Source organism: Globicephala melas, chromosome 2, assembly GCF_963455315.2.
Source record: "Globicephala melas chromosome 2, mGloMel1.2, whole genome shotgun sequence".
NCBI lineage: Eukaryota > Metazoa > Chordata > Mammalia > Artiodactyla > Delphinidae > Globicephala > Globicephala melas.
In genome coordinates this window covers 29,548,873-29,569,072 of record NC_083315.2, presented here as the reverse complement: position 1 = coordinate 29,569,072, position 20,200 = coordinate 29,548,873, and the positions used below count along the sequence as shown (strand labels likewise).

At 35.1% G+C, this 20,200-nt stretch overlaps 1 protein-coding gene across 14 annotated transcripts in view; it reads left to right on the top strand.

Annotated features, from left to right (window-relative positions):
- The window catches only part of ZMYND11 (zinc finger MYND-type containing 11), a 140,333-nt gene that overhangs the window by 84,973 nt on the left and 35,160 nt on the right, over positions 1–20,200 (top strand). For 8 of the 14 annotated variants that reach the window (XM_060293703.1, XM_060293702.1, XM_060293705.2 and 5 more), the window contains exons 3-5: positions 459–618; positions 7,568–7,612; positions 10,289–10,450. In XM_060293703.1, coding sequence (XP_060149686.1) covers positions 459–618; positions 7,568–7,612; positions 10,289–10,450 — 367 coding nt within the window. Of the gene's footprint in view, positions 1–458; positions 619–7,567; positions 7,613–9,733; positions 9,830–10,288; positions 10,451–20,200 lie in introns of those variants that run through there. The other 6 variants (XM_060293706.2, XM_030878358.3, XM_060293707.2 and 3 more) reach the window with 4 other exon arrangements.

Genomic DNA, 20,200 nt, shown 5'->3' with positions numbered 1-20,200 from the left:
ATTCATTCTTGTTTTCTTTATATGTTGACAACCACTTGTGTAATTCCTGTATTTCCTTTAGTGTCATTCCCTAAGTTTTGAGTAAAAGTACTTTATATTCTAACATCTTGAAGATTATAAAATTCTAGACTTAGGATCTGTAGAGTGGAGGTTAGTGGCAATTGCTACAGAGGCTAGAACTAAATGGGATGTTTGACTAAAATCTGTTAAATGATTTATATATGCTAGTTTGGGATTATTTTGAAGAAATATTCCTCTAAATATACAAAGTAGACTTAAGGTTTAAAATATCGTGATAATTGAAAGAGTTAAGTATTGAGGACTGGCTTTTCTCTCTTTCTGCAGGGCTCTGATAAGTATGTCACAATAAAAGAGAAATCACCTCTATTTTCTTATTTTTATTCATTTTTATTTTTTAGTACTAAGGGATTTTAAATTTGTTTTTCCTCTGTATTCAGGTACATGTCTCGAGTCCACGGTATGCATCCAAAAGAGACCACTCGTCAGCTGAGCTTGGCTGTGAAAGATGGTCTTATTGTGGAAACGCTAACAGTGGGCTGCAAAGGTTCAAAAGCTGGTATCGAACAGGAAGGATATTGGTTGCCAGGCGATGAGATTGTAAGTTTTTTTTATTTTATAAATCTGGAACGTTATTTAAATATAACCCATAGAAATTTATTTTCAGAAGTTTAGTAATATTCACTTCCACAGTTTTTATTAACATTAAGGACTACATTGGTAGGATGGATACTTTCCTTCCTGATTCTTTAGGAGAAAACTTGGAGCCTGCTTTTTCTGTCTAGATTACCTTGAATCTGAAAAATAAAACAAAGGAAAGCCCTTTTAATGTACGCACAATTTAATGGTACTCCTAAGCGTTTTCTTCAGTAAATATTAGTAAAAAATGTTTCGATGAGGATAATGTTGATGCCATCTAGACAGATTTGAAAGGGATATATACTTTTTTGCTTAGGGGCACATATAGAAGTATATTTTTTTAATGTAAAGCTTGGTTTCATGTGTACTGTTTCTGTCTTCCTACCTTATTTGCTTTTGATTTTTCTAATACCTTCATGAAAAGTCTATTTTTGGAAAGCTTTCAAATATAATAAACATTAATTTTTTAGTTCTGAAAGGAATAGATTTAGTAATTAGATATATTGAGAGTGTTTTATCATGAATTTTCTAAAACCTAAAATTATAAAAATGACACAAAATCTTAAAATTGGTTATTTGTGGAAACATTTCCCCCAAACATTGTCTTTCCCTTTCTGGCTCTAGGCAATTGAGCCAACACACAAACACCCACCTGTTAGGTCTGAGAGCAATAAACTAAGAACACTGTTTTCTGTGGGGAGCTGGTCCACAGAGGCAGCTATCAGTTATATACTTAGAGAAGCTGTTAGTTTTTTACACTGTTTTTGTTAATTTAATATGTGCCTTGAAAGTTTCTGGAAAAAAAATTCACGTTTTCCACAAACAGAAAACATGGAAGAAAAAAATGTTTAATTTCATTGGTATCATTTGATTTGTGCACTAGAAGTATTCTTGAAAACTTAGGTGAAAATGTTTATAGGAGTATAATTCTTCTGTAAGCTAATTCTTCTTTAGCTTACAGAAAAGTAAAGCTTTTTGCCAGTAAAGAAACTTTGGGTGCCAGGCCATAATAATAATGTCAAGTGACATAAATCTGTCTACAGCAGACATTTAAAGGAGGGCCATGATTAGCTGATACCTTATTATACACTCAAAATAATCTAGATAATATAAAATTTCTAGTCCCAAAACACTTAGCCATGTACAGATTTAGTACGGAAGGGTATATTGATACTGGGTTGGCCAAAAAGTTTATTTAGATGTTTCTATAACATGTTACAGAAAAAAGCGAACGAACTTTTTGGCCAACCCAATAATTTCTGAGATGTATATAGTAACTAACCAATAGTAAATGCAACTTAATCCACAGGACTTTGGTTTGTGGATCATGTGTACATTTATTCATAAAAGTGATTTTATTTCTCCTTTTTAGTTTTGTCCTTTTCCATCTGCTTTTTTTCCCTCTTCAAGTTGAGGCTTTTTTGTTCAGTTTAATTCAACAAGCAGTTAATGAGTTGTATGTTCACGACTACATTAGGTTCTGTATTCTACTTTTATTTTTGCATGTTCTTACTGCATATATTTTTATAGCATCCTTTTTCTTTTTTCTAGATGAAATCTTACATGTAAATCAAACAGTGTATACAGATTTTATTAATTCTGGTTGGTTCTTACTCACAAGCATTTTTATACCAAGTATGTGTATATGATTTAACTACAAGTATATTAAAATTATACCTAGTTTATGAAATATGCAACTATTAAAAATACATAGGCAATGTAGTGTAGTTGAAAGAGCTAAGGTCACCTATGTTACAATTGATGAGAGTTTCAATCCCATCTCAAGTATTTTTTTAGTTGTATGACCTTGAGGAAATTTCTTAACCTCTGATCCTCATTCCTCAGCTGTAACAGGGACACATTAATATAGCTTTCATTTGATTGTTTTGAGGATTAAATGAGATTATTTGTAGAAAGCATATAACTATGTACTCAAAGCAAGTTTTTGACTAGTGAATAAGTATGTTTAAAACAAGAAGTGCCTATATATAGAGTAGCAAAAGCACACAAATTTCTTACTGAACAGCAAGCAAAAATTCCCATCACGTTTTTTTTTTACTTTTAACCTGTAACCTCAAACACAAGATTTGTTAAGAGATTTTCCCATAAGATGATGGATCTATATTTAAGGCGCAGATATAAAATGATGAAACTAATTATATGTGTATCTCATGGCTATGGCTGGTGGACCACCTGCCGACCCTGGGGCTGTCTGTGTGCTATAGTTTTCATGCCCTAAGAATACTCTAGAAGGACACGTGACTGACATGGGTCACACTTGGCACAGCACAGTCATCTTACAATGGCCAGCTCTGTGTGTTTGTAGGGACTGTGTGGCCTGTGCATGCAGGCTGCTGTGTATCGGGGCCGGTTTTGAACCGCACAGCTTAGGAAGTGCCATCTACTTCTCAGACATCAGGTACTTGCATGTTTATTCAGCAGATCTCTAGCAGATGGCAGTAAAGCGTCCTGTTCTAACAAAATCAGTCTTAGGGAAGGGTCAACTTTCTAATTGGCACAAAGGTACTTTGTGGGCTAGTGACAGCCCTGCATGCTGGCATTTCAGTCTGGGACTCTCCTTTATAGTTTCTCCACTTTGTATATGATATGATTCCTCTAAAAGCTTGAGTTTTTAGATTGAAAGGTGTACGTTATTATTTTTGTTGACTTCCTACTCATTATCAAGAGAAGAAAAAGTCAAGTAGGTATATATGGCCTTGGGAAGGAAAGGGATAGGAGTTTTTGGCTATTCATTTTTAAACCTTTATTCAAAGTTACAAAGATTCTTTACTCAGCAAGTCATTTGAAAAATGGTAGTAAAGCTCTTCTTCTTTTCCTTCTATAGCCTCTAAAAATAGTAGCTATAGCTCAGAGGTGGGGGAAAAGTTGATTCCTCTTGATAAGTCCCACAAGTTATATCTCTCGAGATACCTTGTATTAGCAAAGAGGCTGGAATCCTCTTGTATTCACGGCCATGATTATGTTGAGAAAGAGAAGGTAGGCAAGAGTGTCATTTCTTTAGGCCACTCAACTATCATTGAGCAAAGAGTCTGTTGTGTCATGTTTTTATTCCGCCTTGCTACCTTTTTTTGAATGCTTATTTTTAAAAACTTGATGCAATTGAAAAATACGCATATCTTGAACAATATTTTTATTAAACCCAGCTCTCATGTAATAAAAGCCTAACTCTAAGACTATTTCAGGATATAATTATATATAACCGTTTAAGAGGAAGCCTGTGTAAGTCAAAGAGTAGCCTCCATTGTACTGAGACTCTTTCTGCTAGGAATGGAATGATTTTTAGACATTTTGAGATGCTGATATTAACCACCATTTGTATCTCTATTGAAGTGATAATTTATTTGGAGAAACTATGATAAAATTCAGCAATAGACAAGCATCTTCACGGTGATATTTTAAATATGTCCATTTGAGATAGTAGAATGAAAAACATAATTATTAAAAATGAGGCCTCTCTCAATTTTAAATGGTTAGCTTAAATATTAACAGAATTAAACAAGTAAAAGTATATGTACTAACCAATTTTTAAAACAACAAGCTTGCTGAACCTGGGCAACACTTGTAAGTTTTCTATGGTAGTCCTTAATTTCCAGATTTCTGTCATTAAGATTCACTCATGATCTGAATAATTCTTTTAGAGATCGTTTTTAAAGCTTTTGAAATTATATTGGTAAAAGGCCACTAGACCTGGGCACAGTGTGAAACTGTTGTGTTATATCAAGGCTTGTTTCTTTTGATTTTTCAATTTTTAAAGAAAGACTACATGTTTCCATAGATTGCTTCATCATCTGCTTGCTCTAAACTAATGTACATGGATGGTTACATTCAATCCATATTCGATCAAGATATTTCACATCCTCTATTCTAACAACTTGAGAAATATATTTCTTGGGCAGAATTTTACCATTGCTCAGCTGAGTTGAGTTTGGTATTTAGCTCCCTTTGTAATAAATACAAGTTAATTTCTTATGAGTTAAACTCTTAACCCACTAAAGATAGAAAGGTCTTATAAAAATATTTAATGTAATACAGGCATACCTCGTTTTATTGTGATTTGGTTTATTGTGCTTTTTTTACAAATTGAAGGTTTGTGGCAACCCTGCGTTGTCAGGTGATGGTTAGCATTTTTAGCAATAAAGTATTTTTAAATTAATGTCTGTACATTTTTTTAGACATAATGTTATTGCACACTTAATAGACTGCAGTATAGTGTAAACACAACTTTTATGTCACTGAGAAACCAAAAAAATTCGTGTGACTCACCTTCTTGCAATAATAGCTTTATTGCGGTGGTCTGGAACTGAACCCGCAGTATCTCCGAGGTGTGCCTGTATAAGTACAGTAGGGCCGGTGACCTTGATTTATGGATCATTTGCAGATAAAACATATCAAACGTGTGTTTTAATATTGAGGCAGTTGATATTATTTATTTGGTGACTCCCAACTTGATTCATGGTCCCTGGCACAAAGCTATGACTCTCCCTATAATTTGACAGATACTTTTTATCTGACATTAAATAATTTGGTCACCAGTGTAGAGGATAACTTAGAAGTGTAAAAAGGTGATGTTTGCTATGAGACTACGTCTCTCTTTACTTACCTGCCAGATCTGGACTCAGGGTCTCATTTCTTCTTGCGTGGTTAATGCCAGTCCAAAAATAAAGTATCAGCTTAGGAACCACAGCTTACATTTTCAGTTAAAGTCCTTCCACCAGGTTCGAGAGCAACTGCAGACATGAGCTCAGGTCTTGGCTGGTCAGCCCTGCTTCAGCTTCAGTACTTTTTACATAATCCAGTTTGTTCTGCTGATAAGCAGGACCTCATGCTAGTTTTTATGTAGGTCTTTAGTTAAGGTTTGATACCTTTTAAGAAGCATCATTAATGAGAATACAAATTTTATGGTTTCTTGAAGAGATTAACATGTTATGTTGGGGATAAGTGGATTTAGTTTTAGTTTACAGAGGGACAAGATAGGCACTTCTTTCCATCTTCATCTGCTTCTCCTGATTCAAAAGGACCAGTCTAAAAGAAACTAAGGTTTATATACCTCTTAAAACTTGGCTAAAAGCTCACATCTTTTGTATAAGAGGTAGGATTGGATTTATGTCTTATTCTTCAGAAATCACACCATTAAACAGCCCTGTCCAGAAGTGTTCTCTTGCTTTGTTCTTGGAAAAATATTGAGAGGCCTGCAAACAGCTTGACTTTCCTAGCCCACTTCATAAATATAGCTCAGTGAAGTAAGATTTTTTTTAAAAGTTTATATCTTTGCATTTTTCTTGTTATAATTATAGTTGTCATAAATGAATCAGTCATATGTTTTAAATACCCTAAGTCCAAAACTTCATATCCCTTGGATTCTGTTAATTTTTTTAATGTGAAATATATTTTATTATATTTATGTTAATTATGTGCAGAACTACACATTTCTTCCAAAGGTCGTTACCTGCATCAGATACAAAAATATAAACAATTGTTTATTTACTAAGTAAAGTATTAAGTAGTAAGTGAAGTATTGGTGATTATTAATTAGAAAACAGTTATACTATGGTTCTATGTGCAAAACTGTAATGTACTTAGACGTTATTCTTGCTTTGGTGAAGAATTTCCATTTTATTCAATAGAATATTTTGGGTCACGCTATCCTGTTATACTCTTTTCACCTTGTGTGTGTGTGTATGAGAGTTCTGTCTTTTTTTGCCCTCTTTCTAAATTTTATTTCACTAAGCAATGTTTTAATATTTTAATTAAAAAATAATATTTAAAATTACTGCAGATATTTAACCATAAAATTCTTACCTCTCAATGATGAACTGAATTTATTAACAGAATTAAACTAAACCTAGAATTGTATAGAATTAATTAATTTTACATTGTATCTTTGTTAAAATACCACATGAAACACATATTTGATGATGTAAGATTTATCTGCTCATTATGTAGGAATAGGGAATTAATTTAAAAGCTGAACTCTCTTTTGAATATGAGGGTAGATAGTTTGGGAGACCCTGTCCAGACACAGTTCTCCCACTGAGCCCTCTTGCTTCAGCGTCTTCTCTAACGCCAAGTTAACAGTGTTTTTGCTCCATCTTGCTTACAGAGTCAGCTGTCTTAATGAACTTAAGGTCCTGAAGAAGAAATTCACGTGTATAATTGAAAGTGTCACATCATTTTGTGACTTGTCAATTCCTGTTTTGTGCTCTATAGCAAATAGATCATCTTAATAACACCAGCTAACAGTTTAACGAGCATTGTAACTCGTTTGATTCTTACAAAAACCCTATAAGCTGGGATTTGAGTCGGTCTGGCTCCAGAGTCTTAACTGAATGCTATAAATGGTGACAGAGACGTAGATCAGCAGGCTGCCTCTTGGTGGTGGAATGTTTTCTACTAGGTTCTGAAGACAGCCTGTATAAACTTCACACTGTGGTGAATTATCAAGTTTACCACATTTACATTCATCACTCCTGATTTTTTAAAAAAAGTCCAGCTTGAACCAGTTTCGGATCAATAAGACATACATTCATGATCTTGTGCAAATTTACAATGACGCTGAATTTGTTAGTAAAATGTTTTTCTAACATCTTTATAGGTTTCATGGCACATGAATTCCTATAGATTTTCTCTATGTCCATTTTGTAGCTTTTGTGGTAGTGTAAAAGTTTCCTCTTAAACTAGTGATGATTCTTGAGTTTGCATGCTACTGTCTTTTCATTAATGATTAGCACATTGATAGATTATCAATTGATATCATCTGCAAAATAATATGTCGTAAAGCAAATAATAAACAGTTTGACCATGTACAAAATCCCTTTAGCTCTGTGTATTGCCTGATATTGAGCAAAGTTATAGTAGAGAGACCAAGATTATTTTGTTTTTATTTTGAAAGGCCTACAGTATGCAGCCTTTCTCCAGGACAGCAACCCCAAACAAGGTGAACTAATTTTGCACTATGTTATTTTACTTTAATTCTGCTTTTTTAAAAATTAAATTTCTCTTTCTTTAGGCTAGCTTAGTTAACGCTTGCTAGAATTGTTCATTAAAACCATACTATCTTTACATTGCTTCTAGTTTTGGATTTTGTGCTCATAGGTTTGCTTTTTAAAAAGTTTCTTGTATTGAAGTGGCATTTCACATATTATGATGTTGATCAGACTGAATGTAGAGTAGTTGCTGATTTCTGGTGAAATCCAGTGAAAATGCAAGCTTAGCTTTTTGGCATACATTATTGAGTATTAGTCAAAAGCACTGTATAAATGAATTCTGTTTACTAAAAGACAAAGCGTAGGCAACTCTACCTATAATAAACATGCTTATATCGTTTATACCTCAGAAAAATGTTTCCTGGATTCAGAATGTAGTAACTTTTGAACTTGACTTTTGCATGTTTTGTATATTCTAAACAGCTATTGCAGTGATTAGAAGAATGAACAGCACATACATTCCCAGCTCATACTTTCTTTTATATCAGATAAGAGTTAGTTGTATGCCATTATATAAACATATATCCAAATGTTTCTCTACTTTTACTTCATTTGAATTACACTTTCATTTCTATAATTTTTATGAAAAACTAGGTCTAGAATTAAACACCCCATTGAAGAAAGATCCGTTTTCATCCTCGTTTCATAGGTGGATGGGAGAAGGTAGGGATAGACGAAGGTAGGAGGTGATATGGGGAGGCTGGAGCTATGGACCAAACTTGTGTTCTCTTGCTTCCTTTTCTTAGTTAACCTAGTAACTATCATTTTGAGAATCACAGGAAGATGAATTAATGTAAAAAAATTCAAATGATGAAGAATGGCAGTTTCTTTTGTTAATAATGAGTATATATAAGCCACGAAAATCCTTTAAGATGTTTCTGAACAGATACGAGGAAAATATTCTGAAATCCTTTGTTTAAACTTGGGAAGAGTTAATTAAAAAAAAATCTTATCTCCATTGAAACCTAGATCATCAATGATTTTTTGATACAGACATTGAAATAGCTAAAATGCAGCTTACTTATGAGCTCTGTGAAAGGGGTACACCAATGATTGTTATTTTAGTACAGCCAGGCACCACAACTTACTGTGTCTCTGTGGCATCACTGTGTCAAACTTTTTGGGGGAGATTTTTTCCTACCATGCACAGATTAGGGTTTTCTGTCAAATCAGTATCTTACGATTTTTTAAGCAGTCTGACTGAAATTATTCCTCCATAGTAAATCTCCAGAGTTTATACATCTGCAGCAAATAACTAAAAATGGTCATGCTTTTTTCTTTATTACTTTGGTTGATAAAGACCGCCAATTTCTTACTAAAAAGCAAACCAAAAAGTTTACATTTTTGTAGAACTTACTAATGTACTTTAGCCATGACTCTGAACGTAGATTGGAAGGTGTGAATTTCAGAACAGTAGCAACTCCCTTCACTTTTGAAGGAGAGAGACGTAGCCTTCTCATATGGTCAAGCAGTAATACATTTGAACCTTAGGTGCCAGTGAGTCAGTGCTTACTAGACAAGTGCTCTATCGAAGCCAATTTATTGGGGGAGTTATTGATGTAAGAGGGAATGAAAAAGCTGCTCTCTCCCAGAAGCAGAGTAGACAGTGATTTATAAAAAGAAAAATGATGGCAGAATCCAAGTTTGAAATTTCAAGATCCCCATTGGGAAGTGGGCTTGATAACACTAAATGTGGGTTTAACCCTTATTCATGTAACTACCACATCTACAAAAGAAGGTTGAGAATTAATCCATCACTCTTAACAGGGGTATTTTTTGATAAAAGCTAAGAGTGATATTTATGAAGAATGAATTCCAAATTAAGGGAGCTTACACTATTCTCCTGTTTGTGTTTAAATGGTACTGGCTGTACAAAAAAAAAGAGTGTAACAAAAAAGAAAATGTTGAAGAAACCTGTATACCTGCAGTTATGGTCTTTTATTTCCAGGAATAGTCCCAATAAGAAAATAAGCCTGCTTCCTTTTTTGTTTTTTTTTTGTGGTAATGTCCTTTGGAGAATGTGATTAAACCTTTAGTTTCACATTTTCAATTTATTTTTCCAAATTCAACAGACCCTGAAAATTTGACAACCTATCAGAACATGGACATTCTGATTAATGGTTATTTTCAATAAAGCATCCAATACCATGGATGAGAAGATAAGAATAGTGAGCATCACCATTTATTACTATTCTCTCTGTTCCCAAAGTATGCTAAGTACTTAGTATATTTTTAAAAAATCAGAACAAAACAGAGGTTTGTTTATTTGAAATACTAAGTTATAGATCTTGCTTTGGGGTATTCCATTTACTGAAGAAATTATCCCATAGACTATATAAAAACGAAAGATAATGTTAGAACTGGGATTGGCTTTGGACTTATTTCATTTTGGACTGGTTTTGTTATCAGATCACCTTAAGATATTTCTGAATATTAATATGTTTAGGAGAGAATTAAAAATTTAAAGAAGCGAATTTCTAGGTATTTTTTCCCTCTTGTTTTAACACAGTAAATGTCTAAAATTGTTTATAATGCCTAACTTCTGATGGACTTTAGTTTCAATTTTGTTCTTAGTCATTGCAGATATTGACAAAATGTCATACGAAACTATTTTGTATTTTTTGTAGGACTGGGAAACAGAAAATCATGACTGGTATTGTTTTGAATGCCATTTGCCTGGAGAGGTGTTGATATGTGACCTGTGTTTTCGTGTGTATCATTCCAAGTGTTTGTCTGATGAGTACAGGCTTAGAGACAGCAGTAGTCACTGGCAGTGCCCAGTTTGCAGGGTGAGTACCTATGAGCTTTAATGTGCTGGTCAGAGGGGTGGAATTCATTAATAATAGCTGCACCAAGATATCCCAGGTGGTCTTGCCAGGTTAATGGATAAAGTACTGGAGGGTGGGGGTTATCTACTGCAATGTTGGTTAATGAACATAGAACAATCATAAATGAATATCACAGGACACATATTCAGGGTATGGATTTTAGAAAGTTTCAATCATGTAAAAATATACTCTTTTCTCTTACTTTACAATTCCCTCTGGATTGTGTGACTCTTTAATGGATAGCCTTTAGGAATCAAGAACCACTCTCCCATCCCAAGGTCTGTTCAGTCAGTCCTCTCTGCTTCTCAGAAAACACAGGTAGCAAAAGGCACATTGTTGGAAACGTTCTGTATCTACTTCCCATTTTATATCCATGTAATGTGGCCTTTATTTTTTGTCATATCATGGGTTAGTTTATTTCTTTTATTTGGAGGGTGGAGGGATGGAACAGTTGTATATAAAGAATTCTACAAAATGAAATAGTCTGGTAGGTAAAATAGGTACTTCCCACAATTATTTTCATTCATATTATTTCCCCATTGAAAAGTATACATGGCTGTGCTTGTTGGTTGCAGATGTGGTATGTGTGTATATGAGTGATGTGAGATGCCTAAACACTACATTATGTATGGCATTGATGGTGATCAGTAAAGAATTATTTGATTGGAACTTCTATTGTTTTGTACTTACAATTGTTAAGATACTTACTTGGAACCATGCAAATTGCCCAGATTACTCATGAGTCCTGTTGGTGAATATGTTTTATAATACTCATTTATTCGTCCAAAAAAAGTTTTGTCTTTATCTCCTCTTTGGTATCAGCTAAAAATTTCCTGGCTCATTTGCCAGCACGACGAGCAAAGTACAGTGTTCATTCTAGTCTTCCCTTAGTGTCTGTGGCTTTGTATTACCTTGGTATGTTTCTTAATAGCACTGCTGTACCTATTCAGTAGGCAGAAAAAAAAAAAAGACCATAGGGATTGCATTTTAAAAAATGTGTAATGATGACTTGTAATCAAATGCCTAAATGCTAGGTAAGTCGTGATAAATCCCCAGGTCTGAATAAATCAGTGTCAGGCCTCAAGGTATAGACCTCCTCTTTGAGGTCTGCAAGAATTATAATGGCTACAAGAAATCAGTGTTATTGGTCGTGTGGGAACTGCATTAATACTCATAATTTACTCTCATGGATTTGTGTTTTACCAGTAAATATATCCTGGTTTTTGGTAACAATTTACACTAGAGGAAGTAAAGAATTAATGAGATCTGAAGAACAAAAGCATTAATGTAGTGAAAATATAAAAGAGGTGTGGTCACTGATCAAATAATAGGGACTCAGGGACTTAGGAAATACAATTCTGGACACACCTGTGTCTTTATAGCCATAGCTTTTTAATATCTAATATTTAGTTCATATTCTCATAGTAAAGAATTTAAACAAAAACACTGGGATTTTTGAGGTTGGGTTAAACGTGATGGTAGATGTTTTATATTCCTTACATGAAGAATGAAAGCTGAACATTTATACCTTTGAAGAAAATGTGTAATACTTTCTCCATCAGAATTCTCTATCAAGTAGTCAGATTCCATTTTCTAAATGTGTTTGCTCTACTCTTTACTGATAAGATGAAAAATTTTAAATTTCAGTGAGTTGCTGGCTCACACAGAAAAGTGATAGCCAAAGTAGAACTTAGCCAATCCCATCCTGCCTTTCTCTTCTTTCCTTTGGTTTTCTTTTTGTCTTTGTCAGGCTAGATATTTTCACATTGTGATATAATTACGCTTACTGAAATGATGCTGTGAGTCAATAAAAAATTGTGATTCACATATTCCTTTCATAGACTGTGAGCTACTCTTTCGTTAGACTCAAAAAGCCTGTGTCTGGGTTGGGGATGGTGAGTTTTAGCTTGAGCTTTAAAAATTCCAAAGAGATAGTTATTTCTATGTTAGATCTGTTCTATTTTTTAAATTGTTATGTTCAAGAAAAGGATAAGTGCTAACAGCTTCTTTCCTGAGAAAAGGGATAATAATAACCTTGAGATTCTAAGAGAATTTTAAATATCTTTTTTGGTTGGTTTTGGGTTAATTTATTTTTTTAAACGATGTGTCAAGACTTCCAGTAAAGCTGTTTTTAATAATCTAACGTGAGAGTGACTGACCAGATTTAAATATTCTTGGACTAAGAGAACTAAGTCTGTAGACCGAAACTTAAAAATTATGGTTCCAAGTCAGCATAATGACTTCTCTACTTTTCTTTGAAATTAATGTTTGGAAAGAATATATATTAATTAGATTTACTAATGAGGAATTTTGAAGATAAGATCCGAGGGCCAAATTTCAGTACAGCATAGAAGCCAATCACTGCTATATAAAATTGAAGATGAAAACATTTTTAATACTTAATAGTGGTCAGAAGACTTGTTTTTATATAACCTCTGTCCCTTACAGCATTGAATAGGTTACCTCTCACCCAGCTGTGAGCTGTTACCAGATTCACTTCAGCTCAAGTAACTTTATATCATATATCTGATGAATTCCAAAATATCTTAAGAAGGCAATGATGGGAATTTTTCTCAATTTAGAATAGTTTTTTCAGTTTTCATAATAAATCTCAAGAATCTCAGAACCGTGAAGATATTTGTTTGGAATGTATGCCTTTCTAAACAATAATTAAACTATTGTTTTACAAGTACAGTAGATTGTTATTGAAATAGAGCCTATGAATATCAGATTAGCATTTTGCTTTGAAAAAAGTTCAAGTAATGTCCTGTTTCACACTCCTGTTACTGAGAACTCTTATTAATTGAAAATAAAAAAGAATTTTAAATTACTTTTTTAAAAGTTTACTGTAAAAAAAAATTCAAATAATTTAGAGGAGGATAAAGCAAAAAAATAAAATTCCCAGAAATGCAACTGCATCATAGGTGAATGTGCTCACAGACCTCTCTGTGCGCACATGCACATCCATTTGTATCCATCTGTGTAACTGGATGGATTGATGGCTTACATACACTGCTGGATCATAGCCAGTTTGCTTCCTCAACAATGTCCCAGACATCTTTTTTCTACAGTGTGAAAGGGCTTCCCTGATGCACATTTATGTTGTTTCCGTGTGCTGTCTGACAAGCAACACTGCACTGAAACTCACCTGTCAGGGTGGGCGGGGGATGGGACACCAGTACCACCGTGTTTGGGATCGTGCCCCCCTTACACCTGGAAGAGCAGTCTGCTCATAATAATTTATTTCTGTATGAAACTGAAGTTTATATTTTGTTATATTTAGATATATTTGAATTTTATATTCCTGAAATAGCCATGAATTTTCCAGAAAAAAGAGAAAACCATAACTTTTAAGTGAAAATTGCTTTAGAGATTTTATTTGCCTAAAGGATATATCTTCTAAACAAAATGTAGTCAATTATATTTTTAAAAAAGAGAATTAATTTACATATGTCTACCTAATTCTGTTTGATTGCCTTCACAGGATAAGTTCATTGAAGTGGAATTCTTAAAGGATAGGCACATTTCAGTTTGTGATTAAAAGAATCACCAAGTTGTCCTTCAGAAGATTATACCCATTTATACCAACATTGAAAGTATTCTCCAACTTTTTGTTACCAATTTGATAGGCTCCAAATAGATATCTCATTTTAATATTCCTTCATTTTCATTTATATGGTTTGCAGGTTACAGTCATTTTTTCCTTGATGCCGTAATTGCAGAAGGCAGGCCTGTGTGTGTGCGCACAAGACTGTGTGTGTGTGCGTGTGTGCCTGTGAGCATACGTGTATGCAATGTATGTCTGTGTGTGAATGTGTATGTGTGTATGCATGTCAGAGTTGTGTGTATGCATTTGTGTGTCGTGTGTGTGCAGCTATGCATGTACATGTATGTGTGTGTGCGTGCATGCATGCACTGCACACTTGCTGGCCTCCAACCCTGCTGGTAAACATCATGGTACTGTTTGAATGATATCTACTCGGGTTTTTTAATACATGGGCAAGGTGACATCTTACAGGAAACCCTAAGACCACCCCCCAGGTTGGTGCCATGTTGCCTTTTAGATCATAGCTATCTGGTAGATCTTTCTATGGGCATGGAAGTGTTCTCTCTGTGCTGTCCGGTAGGAGCCACTGGGCATGTGTCTGTTGAGTACTTGAATGTGGCTTGGAGACCCAGGAACTGGATTTCAGTTTGGCACATGTGGCTTATGGCTACTTACTGTATTAGTGCAGTGTTATAACTGCATATCTAAATGCCTGTAGTACTCCAAAAGAAACATTTTGGTATAAAATGTCAGCCTCATGAGTGGCCTGGCATTTGTTCTCCCCATCAAGCCATAGTTACGACTTGGAAGAATTCTAAAGGAAGGTTATAAACCAGCTTGCGCCCTGCCGCCCCTCCTTTGCGCAGCAGATCGTACAGCAAGCACTGCATTGTGGCTGTGTAAGTTACAGTGTGGTGTAATGTAATGTATAGTGCACAGATCAATGGCTACAATATTTGATAGTGCTGTGTTTGCTATTAAGCTGGTACTTCCCAAAAATCAGATCAACTGCAGGGGAAACTGTATAGCAAAACAAAATAGTTGGCACTTTCCAGGCTAACAATTCTGAGACAATAGTATTTTGAAAGGTCCCTATTTCCTCCATCCTCTTTTAATACGTTCATGTTCCTTACATAAATGAATTTTGTTTTTATAACTTTAAGGAGTTGTAGATTCATGTTACTGCTTTCAAATTCAGATAAATGAAAATTTTATGTTAGGACTAAAATCTGTCATTAGGGAGCAGAATGGAGGGCTCTGAACTGTGCTCCCATGGAAAGTACTAGAATGGGAAGTCTGCAGTGACCTCCTTGCCTCCTTTTCCATATTTGGTCCACTGTGCTGCTCCAGTGAAATCCATCCAAAGATTTTTTTTTTTTTTTATTGAGGTATAGTTGACATACATATTATGTGTTTCAGGTGTACAACGTAGTGATTCACAATTTTTAGAAGTTATATTCCATTTAGTTATTATAAATATTGGCTATATTTCCTGTGTTGTACTAAATATCCTTGTAGCTTATTTATTTTATGCATTGTAGTTTGTACCTCTTATTCCCTTACCCATATCTTAGGCTTTTATAATTGTCTTATAATATAAAAATGTTGTATTACTATTTATATCCTTAACATCTTTGATTCACTTTACATCCCATTTATGATGCACTTGTCGTGACTTACATATGAAGGGATCAACTTAAGTCACAAAAGAAAAAATACCATTCAAAGTATTGGATAGGGGATATATTATTCCAGTATGTCTTTAAAACTATAAAATACTCATCTGCCCACAAATGTTTCATATGGTATTTTTCTCTGTTTAAGGGTCACAAACTTTAAAATTTGTGTTAATGTACAAATGTATGGTGAATCAACTTAGCCTACTAATAAAATACAGAAACACAAGAAAATGTAGATATGAAAATGAAGAAGAATTTATATGGGAGAATTTTACTTATTTAAGAATACTTTGGTTCTACATCTAATCCGCAAAGCTCTCCCAAATTTGCAGTGCCTGAGTCTCTGATGCTTGACTAGTAGGCCATCTAAGGAGATCCGAGGAAGGGAGCTACACTAGTAAGAATTATTCCTAAAATCTCCCTACTACTGCAGCTTCTCCTTAAAATATTTAGAATGAAGATGTCTATTTTACAGGCAACTTAATAGATATATACAGAAAGAAGTCTATAGAAAGCATTTAAAATTAACTTTTAGATTGGATGTTAATCCCCAGGTACTATATATTTTTTTCACATGGGGTAGAGTATACTCGGTAGACAGCTACTGAAAACAAGCGAATTTAACTGTTTACTAAAACTAAACCAAGACTGAGTTGCTATTTAGGAGGTCACCATGGGTACATACTGACTTGTCACTGTTAACTTAGTTCTGGGTAAGTTATATTTGAGTCATTTGTACTGTGACTCCTGATGAAAGCTATTTCTTGAAACTGGAGATAGAAATTTACTTCTGAATTCATTTTTCATTCTTTTGGGTATGTAGGCAGTATAGTTTTTTTAAATCTCAAAATTAAGGAGAATTCTCATTTAATGTTCAGAGTGAAACAGGACAAAATGTGAAACGAAAATATTTTGAACGTATATTCTTTACTCTATGTATCTACTGTGAAACTGTATTCTTGCTTTCTGATTAGTCTTCCTTTTTTAATGTGGGAAGTTTATTAATATTTTCACCCTGAAAGTAAGTACTTTTACCTTCAAGATACATATTATCAATTCTGGAGTAGAGATTTGATTTTTAAATAAAATAGAAGAAGCGTTTTTTAAAAATGTAGACAGTCATAGTATTAAAAGCTACGAATGAACATTAATCAAATTTTTTTTACAATTTTTAAAGACAATGGGGTCTTATTTTTATACTCACAAAAGTAGAAAATTAATTTTTAAGAAGATCTTTGTCTGAACCAATTACTTTGTAAGGCAGTTTTGGTATTCATTCCTGGCTTTACTAGAGGAAAAAGTAATGGGAACATTGATAAAGGATTTTTTTTTTTGCGGTACGTGGGCCTCTCACTGTTGTGGTCTCTCCCGTTGCGGAGCACAGGCTCCGGACGTGCAGGCTCAGCGGCCATGGCTCACGGGCCCAGCCGCTCCGCAGCATGTGGGATCTTCCCGGACCAGGGCACGAACCCATGTCCCCTGCATCGGCAGGCGGACTCTCAACCACTGCGCCACCAGAGAAGCCCTGATAAAGGATTTTTAAAATTGGATCTAGGATATAAAATTGTAAAATCTCATGTATTGTTATATAAGCTCTTTATAAAACTACCTGGAGCCAAGCAAGAAAGAAAAAATCCATACTTTCTACATTGCCTCCCCATGATGAATTTAACAAGTTACAGTCAGAAGGTGTTGGATGTGAGTGTGAAATGTTTGGGGTGTATTTTGTCCTTGAGATGTATCTTTTTAGTGGCTTTTAAAAAATGTTAATTGAGCTTTATCTTTTATTTTTAGCTATAAGGGATTAAAGAGATAATAGTTGGACTGGTTCCTACATCAAGATGGTTACAACTTAATCTAGATAAGTGTTCCCAGTATTGATGTACTGAAAATATGTACAAAGTGCGCACAATTTCCTTTTATTGTCTCTGCAGTGATGAGGCCGGAGAGGAAGGGGTGGAGAGGTAGGAGTGGGGAGGTAGGGGAAGGAGTGGGGAGGTAGGTAGTGTAATGTTGGCTGGTTGTCAGCCTCATTAAGCAGAGAACATATGATACTCATTCCGCGACCCCAAAACAGAGACATGTAAGTTATTTTCAGAAGAGAGAATGGAAAGGTTTACTCCATTGAAGAATCCGTCCTCCCTCTGCCTTTTGAATCTTGTTCTTTCTTTAAAGACTAGTGTTGGTAGAAGATGGAAGGAACAAGGAGACACAACCTGTGTTCTATGAACTTTTTCGAATGTCCCTTTCCTATTCTTAAATCCCTGTAATCTGCTGCAAAACAACTTAAAGTTATGTCCAAAAGTAAATTTAATTTTGAATGATAAAATTCCTGACATAACAAGAATAACATAACACCCTTCTCTCTATAGCTAGTAGTATAGCAATTTCTATGTGGATGTAGTGGATATAGAAATACTCCATGTTTTCACAATACCAGTCAGTTGTGTGACTTGTGGAATTAATTTGAGACTATACTTTAATAGTTGGTAAATCACCCTGGACTGGCAGATACAAAGCTGATTATATCATCTGAACTTAGTCAAAACCTCCCAACCTCAATCAGAGAGCAAAGAGTTGACTCTGTTAAAATTAATAAATATAGATACAGCTGAAGTAGCATTCAGTGCTGTTTTGTAAATCTCCATGAAGAAGTCTGGAAACCCTGTGCGTTAGTGATTCAGTAGGAGCAACTTCTCAAGTAGAGAGTGCTTGGGAGTAGAGTCATGTTTGCCAACACACTCCAAGAATCCACCTCAACATGTTCTTTGTGGTTTGAATTATCCTCCAAGTTCAACTTTTACCTATGAGTAAGAAGGCATATTTGTGACAGCCTAGGGGAGATTTTTAAACTTAAGTTTCTTTAACTTAAGTTTAAAAAAAAAAAAAAACCAAAAAACTAGTGCCAGAAACTCAAGTGCAAATGATTGTTGCTGGACTGACCATGGGAGATGTAGGATGGAGCTATAGCGAGTCATGCACTCCGAATGCAGAAGTGTTTAACCAAGTTCCTACGCTGGTGCTGGCAGCAGGTGTGGTGTTCTGTTCTTCTGCTCTTGTAGAGGAGACTTAATTTCAGTGTGTCAGTACTGGGGGTGAACAAGACTGAACATTGGTATATTTTTAGAAGACTGTGCTAGAAAGTGATTGTCATTGAGGGGCTGCTGGGGTCCCAGTGGTACAGAGGAGAAATAGTAGGGCTTGGGGCCACTCCCACCAGACCAGCTCTACTGTTAAGATCTCAGATATTGGGTTTCTTATAAATTCGTTGATTCCTTTGTATTCCAGCATTACAAGTGGTTATAGAGAATATTGCAGAGCCCCTGATTTCCTTAACATAGGCAATTTATGTGCAGCTAAAATTCATTGGGATTCATTTCTATTCTGTGATTACAGATAGTTATGGAGGAGAGCTTGGAGCTTCCTGGTTCCTCTGACAATATAGGTAATTTATATGCAGACTGGTGTTTCTCCAGTAAGCCCCAGAGACCATCTGTAGCAGAATTACTGGATGTGCCTCTAGAACACATCCTTGGGGTTGGGGCTCAGGAGTCCTGCACACTCACTGACATCCAGTGAGCCTCTGATTGTTAGAGGACATCAGCCATGTTTAGGTGTCATCTGACACTGAAATGGTACATTAACAAAATGGTTTATAATGGCTTGAATGTGCTAACACAGCTTGGGTGTGAATAAGTATTTCACATTTTGGAAGGATCTTGTATTGTTGAGTTCAACTACATGGAATGTTTTTTTCTAGTAGGCAGTGAAGTTGGTTAGTAATGACTGCCATTAGTTCAATTCAACTAGTATTTATTGAGTATTTACTATTTGATACTGTACGAGGCCCTGGCAAAAGAACACTGAACTAAACCATCATGGACCCTGCTGTCATAGAACTTATAGTCCAGGGGTTGGCAAACTACGACCCATGGGCCAAATCAAGCCCACCACCTGTTTTTGTACTGCTCATGAGCTGAGGGCGGGTTTTCTACTTTCAAATGGTTGAAGAAAAACAGAAATAATATTTTGTGACATGTGAAGATTATAAGAAATTAAAATTTCAGTATCTACACGTTTTATTGGAACACAGCCCTGTTCATGGAACGCATGCATTATTTATAGCTGTCTTCTCACCACAATGGCAGGGCTGAGTAGTCGAGACAGCCACTAACTGAATGTCCTCAAAGCCTAAAATAGTTACCATCTGGCCCTTCACAGAAGTTTGCCTGCCTCTGGTCCAGCCTGCTGTGGGAAGAACATTTTGGGTGTTGGGAATCCCCAAGAAAGTGGGAAGCCCTTGTTAATAACAGACTTGGGAGCTTGGATTTGGCGAGGTGAGCAGCACAGATATATTATCTGAGGAAAAGACCCCTGGATTTCTGATTTTACACTTCTTTTTTTCTTTTGGATACTTGGTGTATAGAAGTGGTATTTCCAGAAGTTAATTCTCTGCTGAAATATGTTTCTACAACTGAAGTGCCC